Source organism: Tinamus guttatus, unplaced genomic scaffold, assembly GCF_059628265.1.
Source record: "Tinamus guttatus ecotype Peru unplaced genomic scaffold, ASM5962826v1 Tinamus_guttatus_pri_ptg000177l, whole genome shotgun sequence".
Lineage (NCBI taxonomy): Eukaryota > Metazoa > Chordata > Aves > Tinamiformes > Tinamidae > Tinamus > Tinamus guttatus.
This window is the reverse complement of record NW_028288711.1, coordinates 620,375-646,593: the sequence shown is the minus strand read 5'-3', so window position 1 is coordinate 646,593 and position 26,219 is coordinate 620,375. Positions and strand designations below refer to the sequence as shown.

The following is a 26,219-nucleotide window of genomic DNA, read 5'->3' as shown; positions in this document are numbered from 1 at the left end:
TGCCAGGTCCTAAACCTGCTCCCAACCTGCATCACAGTTGCCTTAACCCTCCCCTCCACACTGAGCCAGGAACATTCTCTTTTGTCTGTTTTTAGAGAGCAATCCCTATTCCTGGTGCCCGTAACAGTCCCCTTGGGCTCTGTCCCCTCTGTGTGCCTCTCCGTCTGGCCCCACGCTGCCTGGGGCAGGTGCTGCTGGTGAGCCAAGAGCTTCCTCAGGATGCTCTGGTTTGTGTAGGTCCTATTGCATTTACCTCATGTCCACTCCCGGGAGGTGTGTGCAGATATACCTGAGCTTCTGTTTTATTTCCAAAGGCAAATGCAGAAGCAACTGCGTGAGAAACATCTGGATAGTTTAATTTGTTACTGGCTTTTGAGCCTGACACTTACTCCGTGCTGCTGGTGCTGCCTTTGCGCCGGGTGAGACACGGCCCCAGGAGGGCTTTTGCAGTCTCTGAGATGAAGGATGTTTCCCCTCCCCAGCCTCACCCCCGCCTCAGCCCTCCTGCTCCACTGCCATTTACGGCTTCTGCAGTGAATTGAGGCTGTTTCTGCAAGCCCAGTTTGCGGCTGTTTGCGGGTGTTGTGATCCACCGCATGCCCTGGGAAGGGGCCAAGTGCTGCCCTTGTGTTTTAATACCGAGGCCTTGTTTCTGGTGCAAAGAGTTGCCCGTGAAGGGAGCGGGGTGGTTTGGCTGATGCGACTCCAACTGGCATGAACTTGGCCCTGGGAAGCTCATTCATGTGGTCATTTTTTTTTTCTTCTTTTTTTTTTTTCCTCTTTGCCTTCAAGGTAGATAGTAAGGAGCTAAACCACTCTTTTGGGATTGAGTGTCAGGTGTGTGTGTGTGTGTGTGCGTAAATACACATGCTTATATATATGTGTATATTTGTTTTGTTTTGTTTTGTTTTTTACTTTCCAGCATAATCCTAAGGGCATTTGAGCCTCCTGTAATTTATTGCTGCAGTTTTTAACTGGCCCTTAAGCCTGTGTTTACGTGCATGCATTTTACAGTTGTGCCTGGGGGTATTTAAGCCATTACCCGCCCCTTTGTCAAGCTCATCCCGGCACTTGGATCTACTGAAAGGATCTACCGAAAGTGTCCAAACTCATCCGTTGTCAGATGGGATGCAGGACGAGCAGCGGGTCTGCCCTGGAAGGCGCCTTTCTCTGGAAGCCTGAGGGGTTCACGGCAATTTTTAAAGAGCATCTCTGCGTATGTGTGTTTGTGTTTTGCAGATATGTGTCCGAAAAGCAGTGGAAACCACTGATGAGGAATAAAAATAACCTGCTTTTGCGGGGCTCGGGCACATGGTGCAGCCCTGGGGCAGGCGCTTGGCGCAGCCGGCGGTATCCGCATGTCTGAACTGCAACAGCGTGAAATGAAGATGACGGTTTTTTTTTTCCCGCATCTCTTATTTTGTAATGAACAGCAGAGCCGTTGGTGCGGTATTTTGTAATAAGATAATTGCCTATTTTTTAACATAATAAATGTGCTCGATTTGCTCGTTTTTTATTCCTTCTGTTTTAAGGATGTCTCTTGTTATCCACCGGTTGCAGCAGCCTCCCACAGATGCCCAGGAACAGGAATGGGGAGAGGAGCGAAACCAGCTGCAAGTAGCTGCTATGGAGACTCCTTGGTGGCCCTTGTGTCAGTGCCTGGTGACAAAAGATTCCCGCTGTTCCATCCTCCTCCCTGCTTCCCCAGGAGCCCTGAAACAAGCAGCACGGCACGGCCTCCTTTGCTCTATGTATGGAGATCGCATTTATTTAGTCACTCTAGTGCTTTAGTACAGAAGAACAGATATACAGAGATGATACATGTTTGTGCTTCAACACTTTCAAACATTTAGATTCCAGTAATTTCAAGGTAAACAAGTTCCAAGACAGACTAGATTTTTTTTTAATTTTCCTTTTTGATAAATTATTTTTTATATAAATAACTGTAACAGAAAAAAAAAACACATGTCCAACATACAAGATCCTGAAGCATTTGCATTGCTAAACTGAGAAGGAACTCAAAAAAGGGGAAGGAGAAGACCAAGGCGGGACCAACAAATATCAGTGCAATGATACAGCCTTTGCCCTAAAAATATATATTTAACTTTATGGGCAAGGAGCAAACGGGGAGAGGAAGGAAGAGGAGGCGGGGGAGGAATTTAACCACCACTGAGGGAAGATAGATCTGAGGGAGGAGCCACTGCCTTCAGACCGGAGGGGAACAGAAGAGAACGAAGCGAATGACCCCAAAATATTGCAGTGTATCTAGAGGCGGGGAAAGGATGGGGAAATCCTCGAATGTTTAAAAAAAATACCCCAAAATGAAACAAAATGAAAGGAGGTTCGGTTAAATCACTATACACCAAGCTTGTAAGAACGTCACGAGACACATTAATTAATATACACACAGTCCGCTGGGAGAGAGGGGGCCGGGCTGGGGTGAGGGGGGCGTTCGGCCACTTCCACGTTCAGAAACGTTTCACCACAGGACGACGAGAGCGGGGCCGGCGGGGGCTGCGGGACGGGGGCCGCCAGCGCTGCTGCGGGCGGGCGCGTTGCAAGCGGGGGGAGCTCCTTGGACCCCGCGCCAGGAAAAAGAATTGCATCTTGCTCCTGTACATACATATATGCACATATATACACACATATATGCATGTGTATATATGTACACATAGATAGTTCTTGTAAGGGACAGAGCAAACTGAAGAGGAAAGGCGGCCAAGGCAGAGGAGCAGCCAATGGTGCAGGGAACCGGGGCCCTTCTTCAGGTTCGGACCATTCTGGTCCCTTTTTGCCCCGGACAGCGGCAACGTGGGGGCCTCCCGCCAACACATGCAAAGCGAGAGGCCGCTGTCGAGGGCCAGATGTTCGCCCGGCATCTGGCCAGGGGCCGGCGGGAAGAAGAGAGAGCCTCAAGCGAGCAGGCTCCGGCCTGAAACGGAAAACCCAAACGAGGAACAAAAACTTCTGAGAGTTTTTTTTTTCTTGTTGTTTCTTTCTTTTTTTGCCGGCGACATCTCGAGCGATGAGCACGCAGGTTACTCAGTGATGGGATCCTGCTTTCGGGCAGCTATGCATAGAGAGCTGGATTTTTTTCTTTTTCCTCTTTTAGCCACAATGCGGCGTTGCGATTAATGTTGTTTTCTCCGGTGTTGTCCCCTCCCTTGGGTGGAAAGGAGAGATGGGGAGGGCGCGGGGGGGGACACAAGGGTTCCCAACAGGAGACCGGGAGAGGAAGCGGGGCCGGGATGGGCCACAGCACGGAGCTCGGGCGAAGGAGTGGCGCCGGGCCAGGCCGCCAGCATGCACAGGTGCCTCCTCTTAACTGCTGCTCTCCTCCTCTGTCTTGTTGAGCTTCTTCAGCGTGTCCAGCAGCTTCTGTGGCGTGAGGATGTGTGTGGAGCCTGCGGGGGACAGAGGAAGGGGAGGGGGGGACACACAGCGCCAGGGCCGCGCGTCAGCAGCGAGCGCTCGCCTAAGGGCAGAGCTCCCGGGGCCCCACGCAAGGCAACGCGGCAGGATCGGGGACGCTGCCTGCGGGCAGGGGACAGTGCCCGGCCCTTCTCCCGCCTGCGAGCGGCCTTGGTGGCGGCGGGGTGGAAGGAGCCTCTCCTGCAGCCCCCCCGCCCCTGCGCTCAGCAGGAGCTCATCCAACGCGCCCTGGGGTCGCAGGCCTCTGAGCTCAGTGCAACACTCCCACCTTGGCCCCACTCCTCCAGGAGCAGCGGCCGCCCAGCGTCACCCTGGCCATGATGCAGGCAGCCAGCAGCAATACCAGGGGCTTGGACCTGCCCTTCTCCCCCTGCAACACCGCTCCGGGGCCTCCAGCCGACGGGAAGGGCTCCGGCCATGAGAAACACAGAGCAGGAGCGGGTGGAGCTGGCACCAGGTGCGTTTCAGGCTGGGGGCACGGAGGGACTGCAAGCATTTTCCCACCCCGGAGAACGGAGATGCGAACTGAGAGGCAAGAGGGGGACAGCAGTGATCAACGGGAGGAGGAGAAGCAAAGAAAGCCCTTCGGGGAGGAAGAGTTTCTTTTCCTTTAGGAGGCTGCCTTTACTTGGTTGCTTTGGCTCACTCCATTGCTGGAGCCTGCTCCTCAAATGAGACCCTAGTGGAGTCCCTGAAGTCGGGGTGCCTCAGGTCCATGAGAAATTTGGTGGGAGTGAGAATGTGGGTAGCACCTGCAGGAGAACAGAGGCTGCTGACCGCGGGGCGCCGGCCGCAGCGCGCCGGCAATGGCGATGGCGGGCGAGCAGAGGTGGCGGCGCAGCATGCACCCCCACGGTGGCCCCAGCGCCACCGAGGGGACCCGGCACGGTGGGAGCCTCCATGGGGAGGGTTGGAGGAGAGACATGGTGGGGAGGGATCCTGCAAAGGGCTGAGGCACAGCGCCATATTTGGGCACACGCACGCCACGTACGTGAGGCCAGCACACACACGATGCCAGTGCACGGGGCACAGCTCAGCGCCGCACATGCGCTGCAGGGCAGCCTGCACGCGGGATGCACCTCAGTGCCGCGTGCGCGAGGCAGGACTGGCTGCACGTATGATGTGCACCTGAGCGCTGCCAGCCCTGCGGCAGCGTGCGTCCTGGCCTGCAGCACAGGCTCTCCTGGCTGCTGGCCCTGCTCACATGCCGGCCCTTCTCCCTCCCGTTCCTCAAAAACCTCTAAAGAGACTGTGCAACCGCAGGAAATGACTGGATCACTTTGGGAAAGCAAAATCCCTTCCCTCTCGCCCAGCTCGGTCTGAACAGCAGAAGCAAAATCAGCTGGGGAGAGAGGAGCTAGGAGGCACTGGGGACAGGCAGGGAGGCAGCAGGGCACAGGGTGACACCGGGCAGCAGGAGCCGACCTTCCACGGAGGCCCTGCTCATGCAGTCACCCGGGGGCTGCGTTTGGCGGGGCTGCCGCCGGGAGCGGAGCATGGGATGAGGCGGCGAGCGTGGCGGCCCCCCAAGTCCCCCACTCACCTATTAGCACCTCCCACTTGCCGCTGGCTTGTGTCACCTCGTAGGCACAGCGCATCTCGTTCATGCTCACACCGCCCAGGATGAAGATGATGAGGCGGGGGCCACTCCGGTACTCGCCCGGCGCCTTGTTCTTGTGCCAGTGACCATAGCGGGCGCTGGGGAGGGCAGAGAGCAGAGGGGTGAGGAGGAGGCGCCCGACCAGGCTCTAGATGAGCCGTTGGGGCAGAGCGGGACGGGGATGGGAGAGGAGGGCAGGAGGTGAGGCCCATGCTTGCTCAGAGGCTCGTCAGCCCCGCGGAAGCCGGCAGAAGGGAGGCCGAGTGGCGGGCACCCACCTGACGGCAGTGGTGCTGAAGGAGGCGGAGGAGCGGGTGGAGATATAAGGGTAGTGCTTGGTGTCCAGCTTGTCATCGATGGCGTCCTGGCGGGAGAAAAGGCCCAGGCAAGGGCTGAGAGAGGAGCCGGGCACCGTGCACTGTGCCCAGTCCCCAGTCCCGCAGCCTCCGACTGCCTGTCCCACCTCCACAGCACAGCCCCACAGGACGCAGCACCCGCTTCGGAGGGCCTTGCTTTACCGACATTTGCATACACGTGCATGGTCCTAGTTTTTGCAGCACTTTGGCTGAATTCCTGTAATACTGTGCACCTGGGGGAGGAGGGAGGGTGCTGGTTTCCCTGCAGGGCAGAGGCAGCACCAGGGACCTTCACCGTGAGCACCAGCTGGGTCTTGCCCTGCCTCCCCTAAGGAGGGTTTCAGTAGCCTGAGCAGCACTTCAGTGGCCCAAGCAGTGTTGGAGACACACAGCCCAGGCCAAGTGTTTGGTGAATGGGTAAGGAAATTGGTATTTCTTTTTCATGGTGGAGGCTTCAGGCCAACTGCAAGAGGTGTCTGAGACTGGGTTGCCCTAGGCAGTCCCCTCCGATCTTGGTGCACTAGTTTTTAAGAGATGCTTTGGAGTAGCAAAGGTGGTGGGAGCCAGGCCAGCGTTGTGTGTAACTAAGGGAGTTTGGGCTGAGCTTGCAATGGGTGCCTTCAGGCCAGTGCCGAGCTGCAGAACTCCTCTCAAAACATGGCTCTGGGGTGCGTTTGCCCTCAGTACAGGTAGAAAATGCCCATGGCTGCGGCATTGCCTGTGATCCACCTGGCTCCCATGAGGCTGCTCTGCTCTTCAAGGGGTCACCAGAAGAAGAGACGGGTATGGAAGAAGGTGATGGCTGGTGTTGCTTTCTCGGCTCTGCCTGGTACAACCAGAGCACAGCGCTCAGCCGAATGGCACACACCAATATTGGTGCTGCACGTGTCTGCTCGCTCAGGGGTGAGGGGCATGTGGGTGAGCACACAGCCTGGCTGTGCCCCATGCTGGCACTTGAAGCACCTGGTCTAGTGGCCTGTACTGTGGGGATGCTGAGGAGCTACCAGAGAGGAGGCTGGGCGACTTCTGTCCCAAGCTCCCATTCTGGGAGCGATGCCAGGAGCTGGAAGCACCCTGCTCTCTGCAGGTCTCTTGTTGGGAGTGCTGAGGTCCCCACTCTGTTCCCTGTCCTTGCTGACTCACCTCCATGATGTCCTTAATAACAGGGGTCCATCGGGAGAGCTGGTAGGTCTGCTCGCTGATGCGCTCCTTCCGCTCCGGCTTGCTTCGGCGGCGCAGGGTGGACTGGGCACAAACAGCAAGAGACACCCTGAGCTCCTGAGCGCCTTGCAATGGGGCAGGGTCCTTGTGCCTTGAGGACTGGGCCCACACCACAGGGACACAGTCACCTCACAGGAGATGCTCAGGGGAATTTGGCGGTTTTCTGGGGGAGAAGTGGTTCCCGTAGCAAATGTCACACCTTGACTCAGTGCTACAGGGTCCTGGTGGCTCTCCCTAGACCCAAGGAGGACTGTGGGGAAAGGGAGCTGCACACTCACATCTGTGATGATGGGCACCCCAAGGTGGGCCATGTTGGTGATGATCTCACTGTCCTCTGCAGGGATCTGAGCGTGTTGGATCAGCTTGTTCAAGTTCTCCTCTGTGATACCTGGAAATGCAGACACGGAAACGGCTTTGTCTAAATGCATCCGAGCAGGGACACGATCCCTCCATTTGCAGCTCAGGACATTCATCCTGTTGTCGTCCAGGGAATGCTCAGTGGACATTGCGCAATTTTGTGCTGCTTTGATCCTGCCTTACTCTATGTTTTCCACCCCATGAGAGTCTCCCATCCTTTGCAGAATAGGCTTATTAATCTTATCTACAATTTCCCCATTTTCTGCCACCCTTTGACTGTGTGGGGTGCAATGCGACCTCAACCAGGTCTGACCCAGTTCTGCTCTTGTGCTGCAGAGTGAGCAGCGGCTCCATCTCTGTGACCCTCCTGCCCAGGGCAGCATTTGGAGACCTCAGAGCGGACGGGCCGCGCTGCTGGGGATAGGGAGCTGTTAGGAGGCAGCCTGAGCGATCACCTGCGCGTGCTTGGGTGCAAAGGGTGCTCCATTTTTGGTGCTCTTTGCTGGGGCATTTGGGGCCTGGGAAACCACCTCAAGGAGTCTGGCGATAAACTGGGGCTGTGCCTTTCTGTTCGGCTCCTCTTGGGTGGGCACAGCTCTGTGCTGAAGGAGCTGACTGTGTTGCTGCTCTCGCCTCCATCCCTGGCCCCCTCCCCCTCAGCCCGGCGCCCTCCTCACCGTTCTTCAGGAAGATGTAGAGCAAGATGATGCGGATCTTGTCGTAGGTACTGACATTCCCATCCAGCAGGATGGGGACAATGGCCCTCATGGGGTCCTTGATCTTCTCGCCCTCAGCATCAGTGCCCATAGCCAGGTCCTGCAGAGGACGTGCGCGCTGGTCACTGCCCGGCCCTGGGCTCCGTGCCAGCGCGGGGAGGTCGGGCACAAGCAGTTACCCCGTCCTCCCTCCTTGGAGGCGGGGGCACTTGAACTCCAGGGCAGATGGTACCTGTTCAACTCTGCAGAGCTTATCCACCGTGCCTTGGTAGTGCTTCATGCAGTCTTCAGCCAGGTGCAGGTGAGTAGAGTACTGGGGAGACACAAGCAGTGCAGACACCCTAGAGGCACTGGGAGCCACAAGATATCCCCTTACCACCACCTCAGCTATCCATCCCGGCCCAGGCCTGAGTGTTAAGCCCATGCTGGCTGCAGGGATGCCCTCTTGGAGCCCTGGACAGCTCCTGCCCATGGCTGCAGAGCCGCTGGAGAGCCTGGAGAAAGCTGCCTCTGGACATCTCCTTTGTAGGCTGCACAGGCAACCTGCACTCTCCGTGGATCCATTTGCTCATTGTTTTACCTTGCTGAGCTCTTTCTGGTACTGCGGCATCTTCTTCAGCATCTGGGACAGGTCCCTCATGGTGGTCTGCAAGGGGACAATACCCAGTCACTTACCCGCCATGGACTTTGGGCTCTCAGTGGGACCATTATCAGAGAGGGGCAAAGCAGGGGACAACTCTGCCATGGACTTCTGTCAAAATGTGATTCTCTTTCTCTTGGGGGTTTTAGTGATGTCTAAACATCCCCCACAGGACCATTCTGGGGACTTAGTCTGTGCACTTGACTGAGGCCAAGATGATGTTTTCAGTTTCTGGCTGTTTTTACATTCTGATCTTGACACAACTTCCCTGCCTACAACTTGGTCCCTCCAGAAGGGAACTGACCAGAAGGAGAAAGAGCATCACGGAGGCAAGCATGGATGGACCTCCTTTCCTGTGTGCAAACCAATGCCCAGCAACACAGTGCTCCCCCAGAGCAGCACAGCTCAGTCCCCAGACTGCCACCATTCTGCTTGCTACGGTCTCTGCGGTCCCCGTTTCCTCAGCCTTATGCAGCAAAGCAGCATCTGAACCTGCTTGAACACTCCAGGTTGCTCGATGGCTGTGGAGCTGCTCCCACTCCACAGGATGCATCAGGCATCCCCATGAGGCCTCAGCTTGTCCTGACATGTGGCTGAGTCCCTGGAACTGCCTGTACCCTGCTGGGGAGGTCCTGACGACCAGCTCCATGCAAGCAGTGAGGTCACCTTGTCACCCGTGTTCATCCTCTTGCTTGAAGAAAATTCCTTCAGGGATCGGGTCACCTCCCTGGGGAGAAGAGGAGGGCAGAGCGGTCAGCGCGGTGCCCGCTGCTGCATGGCCGACCCTGCTCACACTGCAGGGGTGGATCCGCCTGGCCCAACGGTCCAGATGCTCTGGGCCCGTGGCATCAGGGCACAGCCCAGGGCATTGGCCCTCCCGTGCCCTGCTTTCCCCCGCGGGCTGTGCTCAGCCTTGCCGTGCAGCGAGGGCCGCTCTCCCGGGCGGCAGACACATGCGGAGCCACATGGAGAGCACCCTGCTCTGCCGTGAGCTGTGCCGCGGCATCGGAAACCCTCTCCCGCCCTTTCCATCTGCCTTTTCTCCTCAGCACAGGGTTTGGACAGGCACCAATCTGCCTGCAAGGGCACTTACTGGGACACCTCTGCGATGTGTTTGTGGCGTAAGGTGACCCAGAGGTCATCGTCCTCATCCAGGAGAACCTCCTTCACGCGGGCCTCCCCAATGCCGCTGGTTTCGTACCTGCGGAAGAGAGCAGGAGGCATCAAGGAGCGGAGGAGGGTTTGCAGGACACGCGCTCCCCATTCAGCTCCTCCAGCGTTGTCCCCTAAGCCATGCTAGCAAGAAAAGAGGCAGGGTGACATTATAGGGTCCTTGAGGTCTCTGCCCGGTGTCACCCGGAGGGAGAATTTTCCCAGTCCTGCACTGGATGTGCTGCCTTCTTCAGCAGGGTCTCTGTGTGGTGTTGTCTGCAGGACCTGGGCAGCTTCTGTCCTAGTTAGTGCTGTACAGCCCAACACAGTCCCCACTGGGACATACCTCTGGCAAGGACATCCGAGGTGATCCTCACTCTTTCCTGGCTTCTCCCTTTGCCCTGCCCTCCAAAACTCAGACTGGAATCCCAAAAGGACCCCCCAGAGGAAACCTCCTACTAATCATCATCATCCTCATGTCGCTGAGATCAGAGTGTGCCTGGTGGGTAGAGCCAGGGTCTCACCCAATCCTTCCCAGGTCCAGGCTCCGGGGATAGCCTCTAATTCCTGTCAATCTCCCATCTGATGAACAAGGCATCGTTCCCTTCCAGCAGGCACGCAGGGAGGGGACAGGCCTCTTTCTAAGCACCTGCTCCTCTCCCGGCCTTGTTTGGGTGAATAACAGCACGTGACGGGTCAGAGGGGGTCAGGATCCCCAGCTGCTCCCTTGGGCAGGCGCTGCCGCATGGGCAGCCCTGGCCGCCGGGCTGGGCCGCACTCGTGGACTACGCTCTCCTCAGGGCAGCGGAAGCACGGGCATGCTCCCGCAGGCCAGGCGCCCGAGGACGCGCGGGCACACTGGTTCTTAACTCTACCAGTAAGACAGGTCAAGTTCTTTCAGCTTGGGTTCGTGTCGCACCTTCTTGCACCTGTTTAGACTATAACTGGGAAAGGGCAAAGGCTTAAGGGTTATAAATGCTACTTTGGCACTAAATCCTGCCTTGCTCTCGGCCCATATAACATCTGCCGGATTGTGTGGGTTGTAGGGAGTCCTTGGAGTTGAGGACCTGTGTGGTAGAGCTGAGCCGGATGCTCAGACTTTGTGTCTCAGCTTCTAATGTCTGCTCAAGTGCTTGAGTGCCTGGGGCTCTCCCAGCAACAGCCCATTGCTTGTTGCTCCCCCAGCTCCAGGGCCCGGCGGTGGCACCACCACACTCACTTGTAGACGTCGTTCTCGATGGGCAGCAGGTCGTAGCTCATCGCCTGGAAGGTCAACTCGTGCAGCACTGGGGAAACTGGGTCGAAGCCCCGGTCCAAGATAAGGAGCTGGGAACGAGCTTTGTCCGGACCCTGCAGACCCAGAGGGGAAGCTGTCAGCAGGGGAGCTGGGGGCCCTCCAGCACCCACAGCAGAGTGAAATCAGAGCTGTTTTCTAGCCCCTATCAGGATTATAGCCCTTGGGTGACAGCTACACCTATTCTGCCTCTGCACGCGCACCACGGGGGAACCCGCAGGCACTTCAGCACGTGCCAGGTCAGCGCTTCTTGCTAAGCATCAGGGGAGCTGCCAGACCAGGAGAGGCAGGGCAGGCCCCACTTGCAACGTGGCTGAGAGGCAGGGCTTGAACTGGAGCTTGCGGACAAAACATGGCCAAGCCTGGGAGCCCCGAAGGGCCTGCTGGTGCCATCCCACTCACCTCGCCCATGGTGGGGTCATCAGCCTTGTAGGCATCCAGCTTGTCCTGGATGAGCTGTGCCAGCATGGCGTTGTCTTTGTAGTCTCTGGAGCAGACAATAAGATATTTCAGCTCCCTGCACCTTCCCCTGCCACAGCCCAGGAGCCCCAGGGCAGACACCGAGCACTGGGCAAGGCTGCACAAGGTGGGCAAGGGACTGCTTGTTTGCCCTGGGCGACGGCCTTGGCTTGAGGGAGAAAGGGGACCTGGGAACATCTTGTTACCCCTTTCCAGTTCCTGGGGAACTTGGTGCCCTGCTTTGTTTTGGTCTGCTACCGGCAGGGAGGGTTCCAGATGTCCCCTGACTAGCTTGGATCACGGCATCATCTGAATCAAAGCTGTTTTTAAATCTAGCATGAGTCAATCTGCCCATCCTACCATGTGCCTTCCTCCAAACTGGCACAAGCTACTGCCAGTGCCCTAGCAAGAGGGCAGGGCCTGTGAGAGGGAGGATTTGTTGTGGTCTGGCAAAAGGGGAGCTAAAATAGCTCTAAGGGGGAGATGGAGACGAGGCTCCTGCCTGTGGGAGGTGCGCGGGGCAGCGCTGCGCTCACCCTCTGTACCGCACCGCTGGGTACTCCTTCAGCGTGGCGCACAGCGTGGCGATCTGCTCTGCCAGGCGCTCCAGGATCGGGTTCTTCATCTGGGCCTTGTGTGGGCTGTAAAAGCTTTGGAAGGAGTCGGCAGAATCCAGGGAGTAAACCTGGGAAGGCGCAAATAAAGCGGGAAGGAGGTTAAAGGAGAGGGGCTGCTGAGGACAAGCAGAGGACCAAGGAAAGCGGCTGAGGTTCAGGCAGAGCAGTCCTGTCCACTAGCTCAGCCCTGCGCCAGGCAGCGGTGTGCCAAGGAAAGCGCTGTGTCCCGTGCCCTGGCGCCAGGACCAGACGTGGTGGGGGTGAGGGCAAGGACGTAGTGGGTATCACAGGACATCCTGGGGTGTCTGAAAACAGATCCCAACCCAGATACGTGTCCGCAAACCAGATCCCAACCCAGATACATGTCCCTGCAATTGGTCCCATTGAACCCTGGCTCCAGATGCCTGCTGAGTCCAGCAATGCTCCTGAAGCGGGTAGCTCTGGGTGGCTGCTCTCTGCTCGGGACCCTCTGGTTCTCCCTGCACCGAGGAGCAGGGCTCGTGGCTCCCTGGCCATCCCACCAGCACAGACCAGGTGCCAATTCTGCTGTGCATGGGGCTGCCAAGAGTCGTCTTCCACCCGCATTTCCAGGGAGGCACTAGCTGTGCAAGGACTTAATGGCACCAAACACCAAGTGCCATCTGCTCCTCACCAGTGCCTGTGCACTGCATCCCTCCCTGCTCTGGCCAGCGAGGAAGGCCCTCAGGGCAGCAGATGGCCCGAGGGCCAGCTTGCCAGCACCTTTGGGCGGCCATGCCAGGGAAGGGGGCCCCAGAGCCAGCCAGCACCAGCTGCTAGTGCAGGGTCACCGCTAAATCCGCAGTAGCGGATGAGCCCCAGGAAATAATTGAAGGAGACAGGAAGGAGGAAGCAGAGTGCGAGGTGACATGCAGGACCAGGCCTCTTGCAATGAGTCTCTTTGCAGGTTCTTTGCAGCCTTGATGCACCAGGTAGCACCCCGTGGTGTCCCGTTCCCGGGGCCATGCAGGAGGGACGGGTTCCTGCAGGAACTCACCTGTGACTCAGATGGGAGGAAGGCGATGTTGATCTCGGTCAGGGTTTTGACGACCTTTGCAGCACGGGATTTCACCAGCTCGTTGAAGAGGGCATCCGGGCAGGCTGGAAGGAGAGGATGAGAGTGGCGCTCAGGGCAGCGGGGAACTGCCGGGGGCCTGGGGCTTTGCCAGGTGTCCAGGAGCAAGATGGACAGTGGCAGCAGAAGCCATAGGTGCCACAGAGGATGGGCACCCCAGGGCATCCGTGGGCTGATGAGCTCCCCTTTGGAGCTGCAGCCTCACGTGGCCCCTGGCACTTGGAGCCCTTCATGCCCCAAAGTCTCCGCTTTCTGGCACAAGTTTTAGTGATACAGCCTCTTCTGTCTCCTGGTTTCCATATGGATGTGGCAGCCCCTCCAAGAGGCTGCCACTCCAGGTGTGCACCTGGACATGGCAAAGGAGCTTGAGTGCCTGTTTTGGGCCCTGTCCTGCTGCTGCTCTCCTGCTGGCCCTGCTTGGTCCCCGTCCTTCCCCTTTTCTCTCACTCGGGAAGCGGCAGTGAGGAGACGGAGTGTGTTGGTGCTGAGGCAACAGCAGGCAGTGGCCCCGTGGATACTCACAGTCAGTGAAGAAGACGTGGGCTGCTCGGTACTTGGAGGTGGGGGGGTCCTTGAAGTCGCTGATGAGGGAGTGGATGGACTGCAAGAAAGAAGGACCTGCTGAGTTCGACTTGCTGTGCTAGCGGCGGCCACGCAGCGGACGTGGGAGTCGCTCTCAACTCCAGCCACACCGGGCTGCCTGCCCGCACCCTCCCCGGCCCTGCCGGGGCCTTGGCAGGGTCTCCTGGGCAGGAGCCCAGATGGGTCTGCACAACTCACAGTCTTTCACTAAGAGGGCTTGGGCTGAGGGCACTGCCCTGTTACCCTTGCTATCTGAAGCAGAAATGTTTCCCAGGGCATCATTGCCACTTTCTGGCTTGGCATCACTGTCTCCCCTCTGCCCTGAGCCCAACGCGTGTGCCCAGCACCCTCGTGCGGGATATTCACCTTTTCCGAGGGGGTGATGAGATAGACAGCCTCCAGGCTGGGCAGCGGCTCCCGGCGCTTGTTGATGTCTTCCACGACTAGGGAGGAAAAGCAAGGGCCGTGCCAGGGGCCAGGGCACAGGCAGGGCCCACGGGGCCGCACCACGTTATTGCAGGTCCCACAGTGGGAAGTACCTGCCCTCCCAAGCCCTTGGATCCCAAGACATCCCTGGGCTCCCCTGTGGAACTGAGTGGGAGATCTCCATCCCATGCTGGCACTGCAGGGCCCTCTAGGAGCAGGAACTTCCCGAGTTGGGGCTGTTGGTGGGGTGCCTGGAAGGGCTCCGCTTGGCTAGGGCGGCGGGTTTGTTCACATGCCCCTGTGCTGCAACTGCTTTGACTCCTCTTAAGTCCCCTGCACTGCCGCTCTGCACCCTCCAAGGCCTGGTTTGTACGTGTGGGAAACGGGGAGCCATCCCAGCTAAAACAGTGGGATAAGGCAAACTGAGCCCTGGGCCAGGGCAGGTCTGAGACACGCAGGCTGGGGCTGGGCAGACCCCCCACGGCACCAAACACGCGGATCTGCCGGCTGCGCTTTCCTTCTCCTTCCCAAGTGCTGCAGGGAGCTATTTATAGGGCTGACATAAAACGCCACCTGGTCTGCGCCTTGTGTACCCAGGCTCCGTGCACTGAAACGCTGCCAGGAGACAAGATGTTCGGGCTCCGCTGGCCCAGCAGGCAAGAGGGAAGCCTATAGGGCAGCTCAGTGCAAGACCCTGACAGTTGGCCGACCCTGAGAGAAGGCAGCGTCTTCCCCTCGAAACAGGGAGGATCACAGAATCCCAGAAGAGTTGAGGTTGGAAGGGACCTCCAGAGAACACCTAGTCCAGCCCCCTGCTCCAGCGGGGACACTCAGAGCACGGGGCACAGGGTCGCACCCAGGTGGGTTTGGAAGATCTCCAGAGAAGGAGCCTCCACAGCCTCTCTGGGCAGCCTGTGCCAGGGCTCTGACATCCTCACAGGAAAGAAGTTCTTCCTCACATGGAGATGGAACTGCCTGGGTTTCAGTTTGCACCCATTACCCCTTGTCCTGTCACTGGTCAACACCGAGAAGAGTTTGGCCTCATCTTCTTTACATTCTTTCCTCAGGTACTAGTACATGTTGATCAGATCCTCCCTCAATCTTCTCTTCTCCAGGCTAAACAGGCCCAGCTCACTCAGTCTTTCCTCATGTGACAGATGCTCCTGTCCCTTAACCATCTCCATCGCTCTACACCGGACCCTCTCTAGAAGCTCCACATCCTTCTTGTCATGGGGAGCCCAGAACTGCCCCTAGTACTCCAGGCGCTGGGGTTGGTGCCGTGCTTGTGCCCCGAACCGTGGTAGCTCCCTCAGCGCCCTGGCTATGCTATTGCACAGCTGTGAATGGAGCAGTCTTCACGGTTCCTCTGCTTCAGAGGGATAATTTGTCCCTCGTGCTACCAGGTGTGCATGGGACAACTCAGGGCCAGGCCCGGTGCCGCCGGTACTCACTTGTAATGCCCTCCGTCATGATGTCGGTCATCTTGCAGCAGGAGGACAGCATGCGCATGCTGAGCTGGTCCACCACGAGCACCTGGGGAGAGCAGGTGAGCAGGGAGCTGGGGTGGCGCAGAGCCGCGGGACGGGGCAGCGCACGGGGAAGGGCCCCTCCGCAGTGGCCTTTGGCCACAGGCTCCCAGCTGCGAAGCGGATAGACCCAACCAGCCGGCCCACGTGGCCTCTCCTCCCTCCTGGGCCCTGCTGGGGTCCCACCTGGCTCTGTTGCACCCACTCACCTTCCACTCGCCCTTCTTCTTCACTTTCCGGATCACATCGTGCATAATCTCTGCAAGAGAGGGAAGACGGGGCTGTCATTTTGTGCCAGCTCCCCACATGCTCCCAGGCACTCTGCAGCCCCCAACCCCAGGCTCCCCCGGCTGCGGTGCTGGGAATGGAGCCGGCAAGTTGGCAATGGGACGCCCTCATCACCAGTGCCTTTTCCAGGACACAACACGGGCTGATGGCTAAGGACATTTGGGGACCTGGGGAGGGGCTGTCCTCTGCTGCCACCCATTTTTATCTCATATTCTGTGCTTATGGACTGAGCTGGTGGGAGTTGCACTCCCATCATGTGGGACTGGAGACGGGGAGGAGAGGAAGGGGCCTCGAGCCACCCCGCACCCGGGCACTAATCCGAGGCAGCAGGAAAACAACAGCAGCTTAAGAGCTCCTTTTAGAAACAAGAATCAGGCAGCCTGAGCCTTTTCCTTGTAATCCCGGGCAATCTCATTTCGCCTCCCGGCTCTGCCTGCCTTACACAACCAGAGGGATGGCAGCGCCGGGGACATCTCAGGATTGTGCCACCCCAGGCCATAGACTCCCCTGCTTCTGCCTGGCTTGGGGGACATGGGGCCAGGGGGCCCCAGCAGCTCTTGGGGACCAGAGTGCATGGGGAAGCTGCGCCTTGGTGCATGGAGGGGTGGCCCAGGATGGAGGATGTCACCTTTGAGGGATGGAGGGGACCTGTTTCCCACCTGTAAATTATCTGGCACGGTTTGGGAGCTAAATTTCTCTCTTTTGGGATAAGGTTGGAGGCTGGAGGAAGCCAGAGCTCAGCACATGTGCCATGGCCCGAGGAGAGGTCATCTCTAAGGGCCAGGGCTTCCTTGAAGTGATTTTAAAACTGGGCCTTTTGGGACAGTCACCACTGCTTGGGGTGGCGGGGGCACCCGTTACCACTCTTTATACATCCCCCCTGTGCCCAGTGACACCCCCCTGCTCAGAGGCACCGCTGCCCTACAGGTTCCAGCCAAACAGGCCCTCATTTTGGGGAAGGAAGGTCCCAAAAGAAGCCAGTCTTCGAGGGCAGGTCCGAGGGCTTTTTGCTTCTGCTCGGCCAGCTCCTGTGGGACCACAGGGAGCAGAACAGCAGTGCCTGGGCGCGATGCCCACGTGAATCCAGGTCACCAAAAAGCAGAAAAAAAAAAAGAAAAAAAAAAAAAAAAAGAAAAAAGGGGCAAGCGCCCCGGCTCCTGCGCCTTCGTTCTTGCTCATGCCAGCAGGGAAAGTGTCCAGGACCCTCCTCCTCCCCCGCATGCCGAGGCGCTGCCGCTTGCCCCTTCCCGGGCCTGGAATGCTGCTGTGGGCATATGCCAGGCTCAGGAGAGCCAGCACCAGCCCGGGGCAAGGCTTGCTTGAGAAAGCCACCCTGGAGCAACCAATGCTTCCACACCATGCCAACATCTCTCTCTCTATTTTTTGCATTTCATTACTCATGTTTGGCTCTTTCCCTTGAGCAATGATCCAGGAATAGCACCACTGTTTGCAAAGCCTCATCCCCACGTCCTCCGAGCCCTCGCCATGACACTGAGAGCTTTGCGGGCAACTGACACAACCTCTACCGAGTAGCAGCGCCCAATCCAAGGAGCTGGTGAGCAGGGAGCCTAGCAGGGGGAGACAGCACCAGTACCAGCTAGGGGAGGCAAAGGCCTCCTCCAAGGCCCCAAACAGTCAGACAGATGTCCTGCTGCTGCAAATAAAATAACATTTAGCTCCTGAGCAGGGAGAGGAAGGAAGGAAGGAAGGAAGGAAGGAAGGAGACGAGGGACAACAACCCTGGAGCCAAGGGCCGCACGGAGAGATGCTTTAGGTGCACATATTCCCACTGGCTAAATCCCACATGTCCTTCCTGGACACGGAGCAGGGGTCAGCAGGGACAGTCCCCGCTAGCAGCAGGTCTTCTGGCTACCCGTGCCCACGCAGGAGGGGCCCTCAGTGCCCACGGAGCTGTGCTGTGCTCAGGGCCTGGAGGAAGGCACATTCCCGAAACGAATGGGCCTTGCTTTCACTGTGATCGGGTTGTGAACTCCACCAGACTCCAGGTGTGACCTTCCAATGACTGCAATAGCCAGCTCAGAGCCTAAGCACAGTCGGGAAGGAGGCAGGTCCACAGAGCACCCTAGAAAGAGGCTCCGGGACCTTGCCAAAGCCTGTAAAGGAATCAGAGAGAAGCCCTAGAAAAGCCTGAAGTTCCCGCAACGTTTCTGGAGGAGACCTGTCCATAGCCCACACCTTGCAGGTCTTGTTTCAGTGGTCATTAAACCCCTGGTTAGGGAAGCGTGGTCTGCTAGTGGTCTAGCTTCTTGTCTTGGAGATGAAACTGGTTTCAGGGAAAAAGTACCTAAGCCAGTGCCTTCAACACTCCACTTGTCCGGACCTACCATGCGGCACCTGTTTCCTTCAGGTGGGAATAATCTTCATTATAGTTTCTACCAAGAAAAGACCATTCAGGCAGCTCTGGACTTCCTTCTCTTACGCAAAGGAGTTTCCAGCGCCTGGAGACAATGAAGTACATCTCACCCAGGACCGGGATCTCCAGTGGTCATGAGGAACATGGTCCTGACAGGAACCCAGGGAAGGCTCATACAGTCAACTCATCCAAGAGCAACCACCTCCTGCAACATGCCATCGCTCTCAGTAAGTTTGGTTCTGGATGATGTGTGGCATGAAAATGATCTGTGTGATCATTTCTCACATAGGGCCAGAAGCTGGTGACACAGTGGCCTAGTAGGATGAGAGCCCATAGGTCAGCCCAAGAGGCTTAGCCCACGTTATTTATAACAGGCTGCCTGAGCAGCCTTTCTCCAGGCCAGCCTGGCACAGGGTCCAAGCCTTTGCTTGCTCAACAGGCAAAAGCAACTGGCCCGTTGTCTCTGTCTGCACCTGGAGGAATAGCGACGAACCCTACCATTGTTTGTGCCTGGCATTGACAAAGCTGTGACCAAGAGTAGACTGCCGTGAGATGGAGTCACTCGAGGATGCCCTAGGCTTGCTACCTTGCTTCGGAAAGAGCCCAAAACCTAGTGAGCAGCTTCAAAGGTGGGTGAACAGGCAGTGGAAGCAGTAAAGCTCCATCATTGCTGCTACCTGATCCTAGAGCACCAGGATGGGTGAGGAATGCTGTAGCTGGTAAATATCTTGGTTTTAATGCTGACCAAAGCCTGGCTGGTGCCAGGGATTCACACTTCAGGGCTCAGAGCAGTGATGGCCAAGCAGTTCCCTCAATAAGTAAAGCACACAACCAAACTCCTGCTAGCCAGAAACGGTTAAGACCCACTTGGACCTGCTTTTCTGCCGCATCCCAGGGCCTCGCAGATTGCCAACAAAGAAAAAGCAGCTTTATAGATGCACAAAGACTATACAAATTCCCTGAGGTCCTACAGGAGAGGGATGGCCCCAGCTGTGGGCTCTTCTTGCTGTCTCAAGCAGGGCTTTGGCCATTCAGCCTCCTCATGTGTCCTCCATTTTGGGATCCAGGAAAGCTGAATCACAGAAATTCACAGTAAGGTTAACTCTAGATCCACTTCTTTTAACAAACTGTCACGATGAATCTCCAAGACAAACAAGTTCAGGTTTTGAGTTGGCTTGGCAACTGCTTTTTGCTGGTTCATCAACTAATTGCTCAAGACAGTGTAGATGTTACACGGATGCAACTGAATCTGAATACAGTGGACCACCCATCTCCCTTAGGAATGTCCTCAGTCCAGGTTCTCTGAGTACCAGCGTACCATTCCCCAAACAGGCCCTGGCTAAAACAGGCTCTACAGCCAAGGACTGCTGGGTGGCAGTAACCCCAGTCAGGGCAGAGATCTCACCTCCAGGAGGCAAAGACCAGCTGGTGTCCCCCACTACAGCTAAGAGCCATCTCAACTTTAATGGGACAATTTGAAGCTAGAGACCACTGTGCAACTCTCCAACATCATCCCAGCAGCTAGAGTCCTGAGCACCTATATTTTCAAAATGGATTTTTTCCCGGTGCTCATGTGGAAGACCTCACCCTTTCTGGAGGATTCCTTCACCGTGTCATCATCAGATCTGCCCTCCAACGCACCCTCAGGACCAGCAGGCTGCAGCAAGTCCCTCATGGGCAGGATATCCAAGCCCAGCTGAGGTACATTTTGATATTTCACATCTAAACTGTCAGCATTATGACCATATATGTCCCCCACAGCTCATGGTGAAGCACAACACGCTGAACCAATGCCAAGCAACACTTCATGCTACTCCAGGGTGTGCCCTGTTAGCAAAATAGCTCAGCATCGCATCACCGTGAGGGATCTAGCTTCCAGGATTAGTCACGGTAATTGCAGTAACCTGTGATTAACTGTTTTGCTCCTATTTGCACAGATCTCATAAAGGTTGAACGTATTTACACCTGTGTGCCAAAACTGCAGGAAGCCTTCACAGCACTCGTAATGCCTAGAGGGAGGTGGGACAGAGACCTGAGATCTTGAACGCTTTAAAAACTTAATAACAGAACTAAAAGGAAAGGAGGAAGATGAAATGCATGATCACACTCATGAATCCCTCTTGTTGCTTGCAGTGAAGAAATGGGGTAAAAAAATTGAAAGAAATTCAGTGTGGGCATCATTCTTGCCACCCATTCCTCTGGCTTGCAAAAGCACCTGGCAGGTGAACAGGCCTTTCCTTATGGTTGTAATCAGCTGGGCTGCAGACTGGAGTCACCTCTTTTGGAGGCAATGCCTACAACTAATGCTTGTTATCTTCCACCAGGTATTTCCACCCTCCAACGGAGATGTTGTACGTGGCTGTGCCAGCGGTGCTGTTGGCATAGCCAATGTCAACAGTGCTCTGAGCTCCCTGGAGCACGGGGAGGAACAGGATTGTTTTGCTGCGCTAGGACCATGCAGGCAGAGCCTCGCGTCTCAGAGGGGACGTAACTCCTTCCTGAGGGTGAGGGCTACCCAGGCTCCTCCTCCAGCACGGCCAGGACTTTCTAAGCAGGTTCTCCAACAAAGTGCCAACAAATCAGGCTGGGCGCAGTGAGACTGGGCTGGGCTGGCGCTCTGGGCCTGTCAGTTTACCAGGGACAGGGTGGATGCAGCTGCCGTGCAGCTGACGGGTCGAAATCGGAGCGGTCTTTGCTGCTGTCTTGGTAGCACAGCTGGTGGCCCCAGGGAGGACCTTGTGGCACATGCGTCCATGCGCGCAGGTGAGCAGTTGTGTCTGCACAGAGGCTGGGGTGGAGGCCAACAAGTTAAGCAGCCTCCAGAGCCTGGGCTATTTGTTCACTCTCTGAAACTCAGGAGTTTGGTCCATGTAGAACCATCCGTTAGTGGATGAAGCATTTGCATCTTGGCACACAACCAAAAGCCATGCGACTCCATGGATCGCTTTTTAAATGCATGGATTTTCTTAGAAGAGAGGGGGAATTTCTCCTGGGACATTTTTCCTCTTAGGTGTGAGGCAACTGGATCCAGCTCTTTTTAGAATTTTTTTCTTAAGGAGGGAATGAGTCTGAGCTCTCTAGGTCAGTAGCTTCAACGAGGTTTGCTCGTCTCAGTTACCTTTACAGTAAAGGTAATCACTGACAAGTGATTCTGGTAATCACTGACAAATCACTGACAAGGATTTCTTGGGCCGCAGAGCAATTCTTGGGTCTGTGCTCTGCAGTGAGTGAATGCAAGCCCTGAACCTTGCACGTATATTTTTTTCAAGCCAAGTGCAAGTCTGCTCCCTGGAAGGAGCGGACTCATGGCTAGAGCCTCCTGAGGGCAGGTACCAAAGGCCGTGCACAGCAGAGCCTTTGCCATGTGCCGGCTCCTGCGCCGAGCCCCATGGAGCAGGTCGGGCACGCGGTGGCTCCGGCACCAGCAGAAGGCTTTGAGATCTGCTGTCACCCCTAGGGAACGGGGCAAACAGTCTCTCCCGGCCACTGCTCCACTGGCACCTCGGCTCTGCCCCACATGCGTCTGTGCTGCACCTGGCCTCACCAATGCCGTGGTGCCACCCAACCTGCGCCCTCCGCTGTAGCCTCATCCCCATTCTCCTCCGCCCAGCAGAGCCCACGCCGGCTCAGGGGCAGCCTCGACCATTGCGAGCTGGGCACTGCAGCGGACCCAGAGGACCCCAGGGCACTCCAAGCACCCCAGGACGGGCGCATGGGGCGACGGGAGCCCTCGGTGCCCCTGGCAGCCCAGGTGAGTCACGCTGGCACCCGGGTGCTGCACGGCGAGGCTGGCAGCGAGCCTGGCAGCCTCCTCCCCGGCCTGGGCAGCGCAGCGCCGCACGTGTCCCTCGGCACGCGCCCCGAGCGCCCGGCCCTCACTTTGCCGCATGGGGACACAGCGGCCTGACCACAAGAGCCCAGTGTTGGGTGCGTGGATGATCCCAGCCGGGGCTCCTTGGCAGTGCTCGGAGCGGGATCACAGGACAGGCAGTTCGGGACGCTCGGCCTGTTGCACCCTGTCTCTGTGTCCATCCTTGGGCTGAGCATGACGCTACCCAGCGCTCGGTGGAAGCGACAGCACCGACAGGAGGCAGAAGGGGCCCTTCAAAGCCCAGCCTGGATCCTGCTTGGCAGGAAGGTGCCTGGGTGCAGGTCAGCCCTGCAGGAGGCTGCAGAGAGCTGGTGCAAAGACACTGTGTGGGAGGCATCAGCTGGTGTCCTGGGGGAAAGGAGTTTTTTCGTTGTCCCTGGGGAGGAGCAGGCAGCCGCACCGCTCCCAGCAGCACTATCCTGGGTCTGGTTTGCATCTCCTACCGGCAGGGAATGGCAGTGTTGGGAAAAAGAAGCCCTCGGGGAGGTTTCTCTGCTCTTGTGGGCGAGCCCGTCCAGGGGCTCTGCACACCAGGACACCTCCACACGCTCTGGTTATCAGTGCAGCCGGGAGTGTGTCCTGCACCAGCCTGCTGTGGCGCTGGGCTCTGCACCACGGCCGGCCTTGGCTCACCGCGAGGCTTCAGCGAAGGGAAGCAAACCCACCCTCCTCCTCCTCACTGCAGGGCAAGGGCTCTGAGCTGCGCAGGGGAGCCTGGCAGGGCACCAGGGAGGCCCTGGGCTTGCAAGGGGCTGCTGGGGTGCATGGTTCCCGAGCAAGAGAGGATGGGAACATCCACGCGAACAGTTGGATGAAAATCTGGGGATGGGAGTCTCAGAGGTGGAACCAGCTCCCACGCTCGGGTGAGATTTTTCCACCTCAGCACCGGTATAAAGGATCCAGCTTTCCAGCAACAATCCCTGGGACGTGGCTGCAGAGCGGGAGCAGAGGACACCAAAAGGAGCTCGACCCCAGGCAGCTCCTTTGAGAGGCAAATGCTTCGGAAAGGCCCATGCACAGCCCTAAGGAAAGAGATCCCCAGGGAGAGCCACAGCCACTCAGATAGCAGGGGAGGCACGGGGATGGCTCTGCCTGGCACGTGCCCTGTGGCCCTCGGGGGTGACATTCTGCTCTGGGGATGCTCTCTCACCTCACCCAGCTCTTCAAGGGCCTCTGAACCACGTCCTGTTATGACACCAGCTGGTCAGCAGACTAATCCCAGCCTGGAGGGAAGCCAGGGCCAAACGCAGCACTGGAGGTGGGGCCTGGCAGAGGCAGCCGTGGCGACACGGAGCATCCTTCCCATCCAGCAGAGATGTCCTGCCTGGGGTCAGCGACGGGGCTGCAGCCTCAGGCCGGGGCTGGGACATCCTGCTCCTTAAGAAACATCTCCTTCCCCTCCAAAGAAACCAGGATGCATTGAATGAGACCTGGGCAAGCTCTTGCAGTGGCTGGGCCGGAACCCCAGTGTAGGAGGTCCAGGGAACCTGCAGAGCCATCCTAACCCTTGGGGAACAGCTCAGACCAGGATCCAACCTGCAGGGACCAGTCGCTTCCCGTGCGAGGCTCTGCGGAGCATCCCAAGCCGCAGGCAGAGTGGTGGGAAAGCGGGGCAAACTGCGCGAGATCCTCCATGGAGGGCCCAGCTCCCTCCATCCTCTGCAGCATTTTGCCTGCGCGAGCTGAAAATCCTGCCCTCTCATTCCAGAGAGTCCTGCTATTCCCGGATAGCCCTGTTATTAGATGGATGCCCTGCCGCTGGTTATCATCTTCAATCTGAAACGGCATTTTTAGGGAATAACCGAGCAGTTCGTTATCAGACCCCAAAGGGAAGGATTGAGCCAGATTTCCATAATGCCAGACTGAATCTGTGTGTGTGTGTATGCGTGTGTGAGCACACACACACACACGAGTGACTGTTCTCTGCACATCCCAGTGCGGAAAGACAAGGAAGGAAAATAAGGGACATGCAGCAGTGCTGGTCTCCCTGAAGAGCAGCCCCGTGGGAGCAGGACGGGGACTCTGCCCAGGGCAGCACAGCTGGCTGGTCCCTGTACAGCTGGGCTAGGGGCAGCCGCTCTCCCCATGCCCCTTCTTCCCTGCATCCTGCGCTGGGGAGGGCACAAACCGCTCAAGAAGCCACCCAGCAAAACCCGCACACCAGCCCCCCCCAAAGGCAATCCTGCAGCAGAGAAGCGACAGGACATTTTTCCTGTTTTTTCCCTTTTCTTTAGCAGCTGGCTCGGCTCTGATCCCCAATGCAGCATCCGCGGTGCCGAGCAGGGGGCACGCGGGGATGGCGCAGTGCTCCCCGGGCAGGTGACGGCTGGCAACAAGGCAGGACATAAATCCAGTGGGATCCCCCTCCCCCGCGCGCCATCACCACCCACCCGATCACACCACCAGCCCCGGCCGCACCATTTGCAGCCTCTGCGGGAGGGTTCAGCGCCCCTTCTCGCCGCACAAGGCGGCAGCTCTGCAGCCGGAGCCGTCGCAGCCTCCGCGATTCCTCCCGCCTGCCCCCCCCGCCACCGCCCCCAAGGGAGACCCTGGCCCGGCTGGCCAGGACACCACGGAAATAATTCATGCAAGAGGAGGGGGGAGCCTTTCCATGGCTGCAGGAGCCTGGGGGAAGTTTCGGCCGATTCCTGCCATTTCTGCTCTTTATTTAGTTATTTTTATGCCGAGTCGCTTGCTATAATTTTGCTCTAGGCAACGGAGCCATTTCCCTCCAACCTCGGGCTTTTGGAAAGACCCCCCGCCGCTCCCCCCGCCCCCCACCGCACACACAGACCCTGCAAATATCATCTCGCAGCCGAAAGGGGGAAGGAGGAAGCAAACCCGAAGCTTCTCCCTTCTCGTCTCCCCTTCCCCTGTCGAGCCCGGAGCTCATGGCCGAGTCGCTGCCCAAAGCAGCGCGGCGGATCGCGACCCCAAAGGACACCGAAATCCCCGCGAGCTGCGTCCAGGGGCGCCCCGGCTGCTTCGCCACCCCCCGCCCCTCCGGGCTGGGGCCGCGCTTTGCGGTGCAGAGACACGTCCGGGAAGAAAAAAATAAAAAATACAAAAAAAATCACCATGAGAGCGGGCTTTGCTGCAGACAAAGCCGCCCGGCCCTGTCTCGTAAGGGCACTAGCGATGGGTATCTGCCCAGGCGGACACCCCGGCTCCCCCACACTCATAGCCCGGGGGGGTCAGGATTTCCTCACCAGGCTCCGACGGGGGGACTGCGGCTCCACAGCCGCCCATTCGGGAGCCCGATGCGGAGGCGGGGCGGGGGGGGGGGGAATCGAGCGCCTTCTCGCTATCCCTCTTCTCACCCCCGCCACCTTTTCCACCGCCCTCCTCTCCCTTCCCCTCCCTTCAGCACTGCAGAAAAACCCCTACAGCCTCAACACACACAAGAAGGGGGAGAAAAATACAGAGAAAAGAGCCCCCCCCACCGCACGCTGGCGGCGCCCCCGCCGCCCGACACGTCCTCCCCGTGTCCTGCCGCTCGCTGCCCGCCCTCCCCCGCCGCCGGGGGTTTGGATTGCGCATCCGCAATATCCCCCCTCCTCGCCCGCTTCCCCGCGGGCAAAAAAATAAATAAAAATAATAAAAAGATATGGAGCCAGGGCCCGGTCAGGATCACGGCGGGACCTCCCCAGCCCGGGCAGTTTCGGTTTTTCCTTTCCCCCCCCCCGCCCCGCCGCGCTCCTTCCTGCTCCATCCGCCCGCAGCCCCGCGGCGCTCGCAGCACGGGTCTTACTTTCTCCGACCACAGCCTTGAGTCCGATGGGGGCCATGTCGCCTTGCCGGGGGGAGCGGGTCCGCAGGCCGCTTTGGGGAGGGGGGGAGACTTCGGCGGGGGTGGGAAGGGAGGAAACGCTCGGGCGCGGTGGCGGGAGCGACGCTCGCCGCTGCTCCCCGCGGCGGCGCAGCAAGAAGCGGGGGGAGGAAGAGGAGGGGAAGGACGGAGCGGGGGGGGGGACACCGGGATCCGGTGGCCGCGGCTCTCAGCTGACTGCGCCGAGGGGAGGGGACGTGGCGGGGGCGGGACGGGCACGTCAGCTCCGCGCCCGCCCCCGACCGCGGCGGGGCCGCCCCGCGCCGCGACGGGACCCTCGAGCAGCCCGGCCCGCGGGGCCCTTCTGTCAGCGCCGGGCAAAGAGCCGCCCCCGGCCCCGCTGCCCACCGAGAGGCTCTGGAAACAGCCCTCTCACCCCCGGAGCT

At 58.2% G+C, this 26,219-nt stretch overlaps 1 protein-coding gene across 2 annotated transcripts; it reads right to left on the bottom strand.

Moving 5' to 3' along the window:
* Positions 1 to 3,120: 3,120 nt before the first annotated feature.
* Positions 3,121 to 25,814, bottom strand: LOC104568539 (syntaxin-binding protein 1). Of its 2 annotated transcripts, XM_088523288.1 has the most exons (20): positions 25,756 to 25,814; positions 15,681 to 15,730; positions 15,397 to 15,478; positions 13,886 to 13,962; positions 13,460 to 13,538; positions 12,860 to 12,963; positions 11,764 to 11,912; positions 11,171 to 11,255; positions 10,694 to 10,824; positions 9,416 to 9,523; positions 8,989 to 9,049; positions 8,263 to 8,328; positions 7,915 to 7,995; positions 7,644 to 7,782; positions 6,888 to 6,997; positions 6,532 to 6,633; positions 5,311 to 5,396; positions 4,976 to 5,130; positions 4,061 to 4,184; positions 3,330 to 3,404 (listed from the first exon to the last, which is right to left on the bottom strand). In XM_088523288.1, exons 1-19 carry the CDS (start codon positions 25,790 to 25,792, stop codon positions 4,075 to 4,077), a joined length of 1,812 nt encoding a protein of 603 aa, XP_088379414.1. In that variant the 5' UTR covers positions 25,793 to 25,814; the 3' UTR covers positions 3,330 to 3,404; positions 4,061 to 4,074. The 2 variants fall into 2 exon arrangements, with proteins under 2 accessions (XP_088379415.1, XP_088379414.1); XM_088523289.1 differs by lacking the exon at positions 4,061 to 4,184 and having other exon boundaries at positions 3,121 to 3,404.
* Positions 25,815 to 26,219: the final 405 nt, after the last annotated feature.

What these genes read in the sequence shown, in the direction of transcription:
- LOC104568539 (XM_088523288.1), bottom strand. Translation starts at nt 25,792, where the DNA reads ATGGCCCCCATCGGACTCAAGGCTGTGGTCGGAGAAA. An exon ending in CATGACGGAGGGCATTACAA is followed by an intron (nt 13,963 to 15,396) that starts GTGAGTACCGGC and finishes TTTCCTCCCTAG; the next exon opens with TCGTGGAAGACATCAACAAG. An exon ending in CCAGCGGTGCGGTACAGAGG is followed by an intron (nt 11,256 to 11,763) that starts GTGAGCGCAGCG and finishes TGTCTGCTCCAG; the next exon opens with AGACTACAAAGACAACGCCA.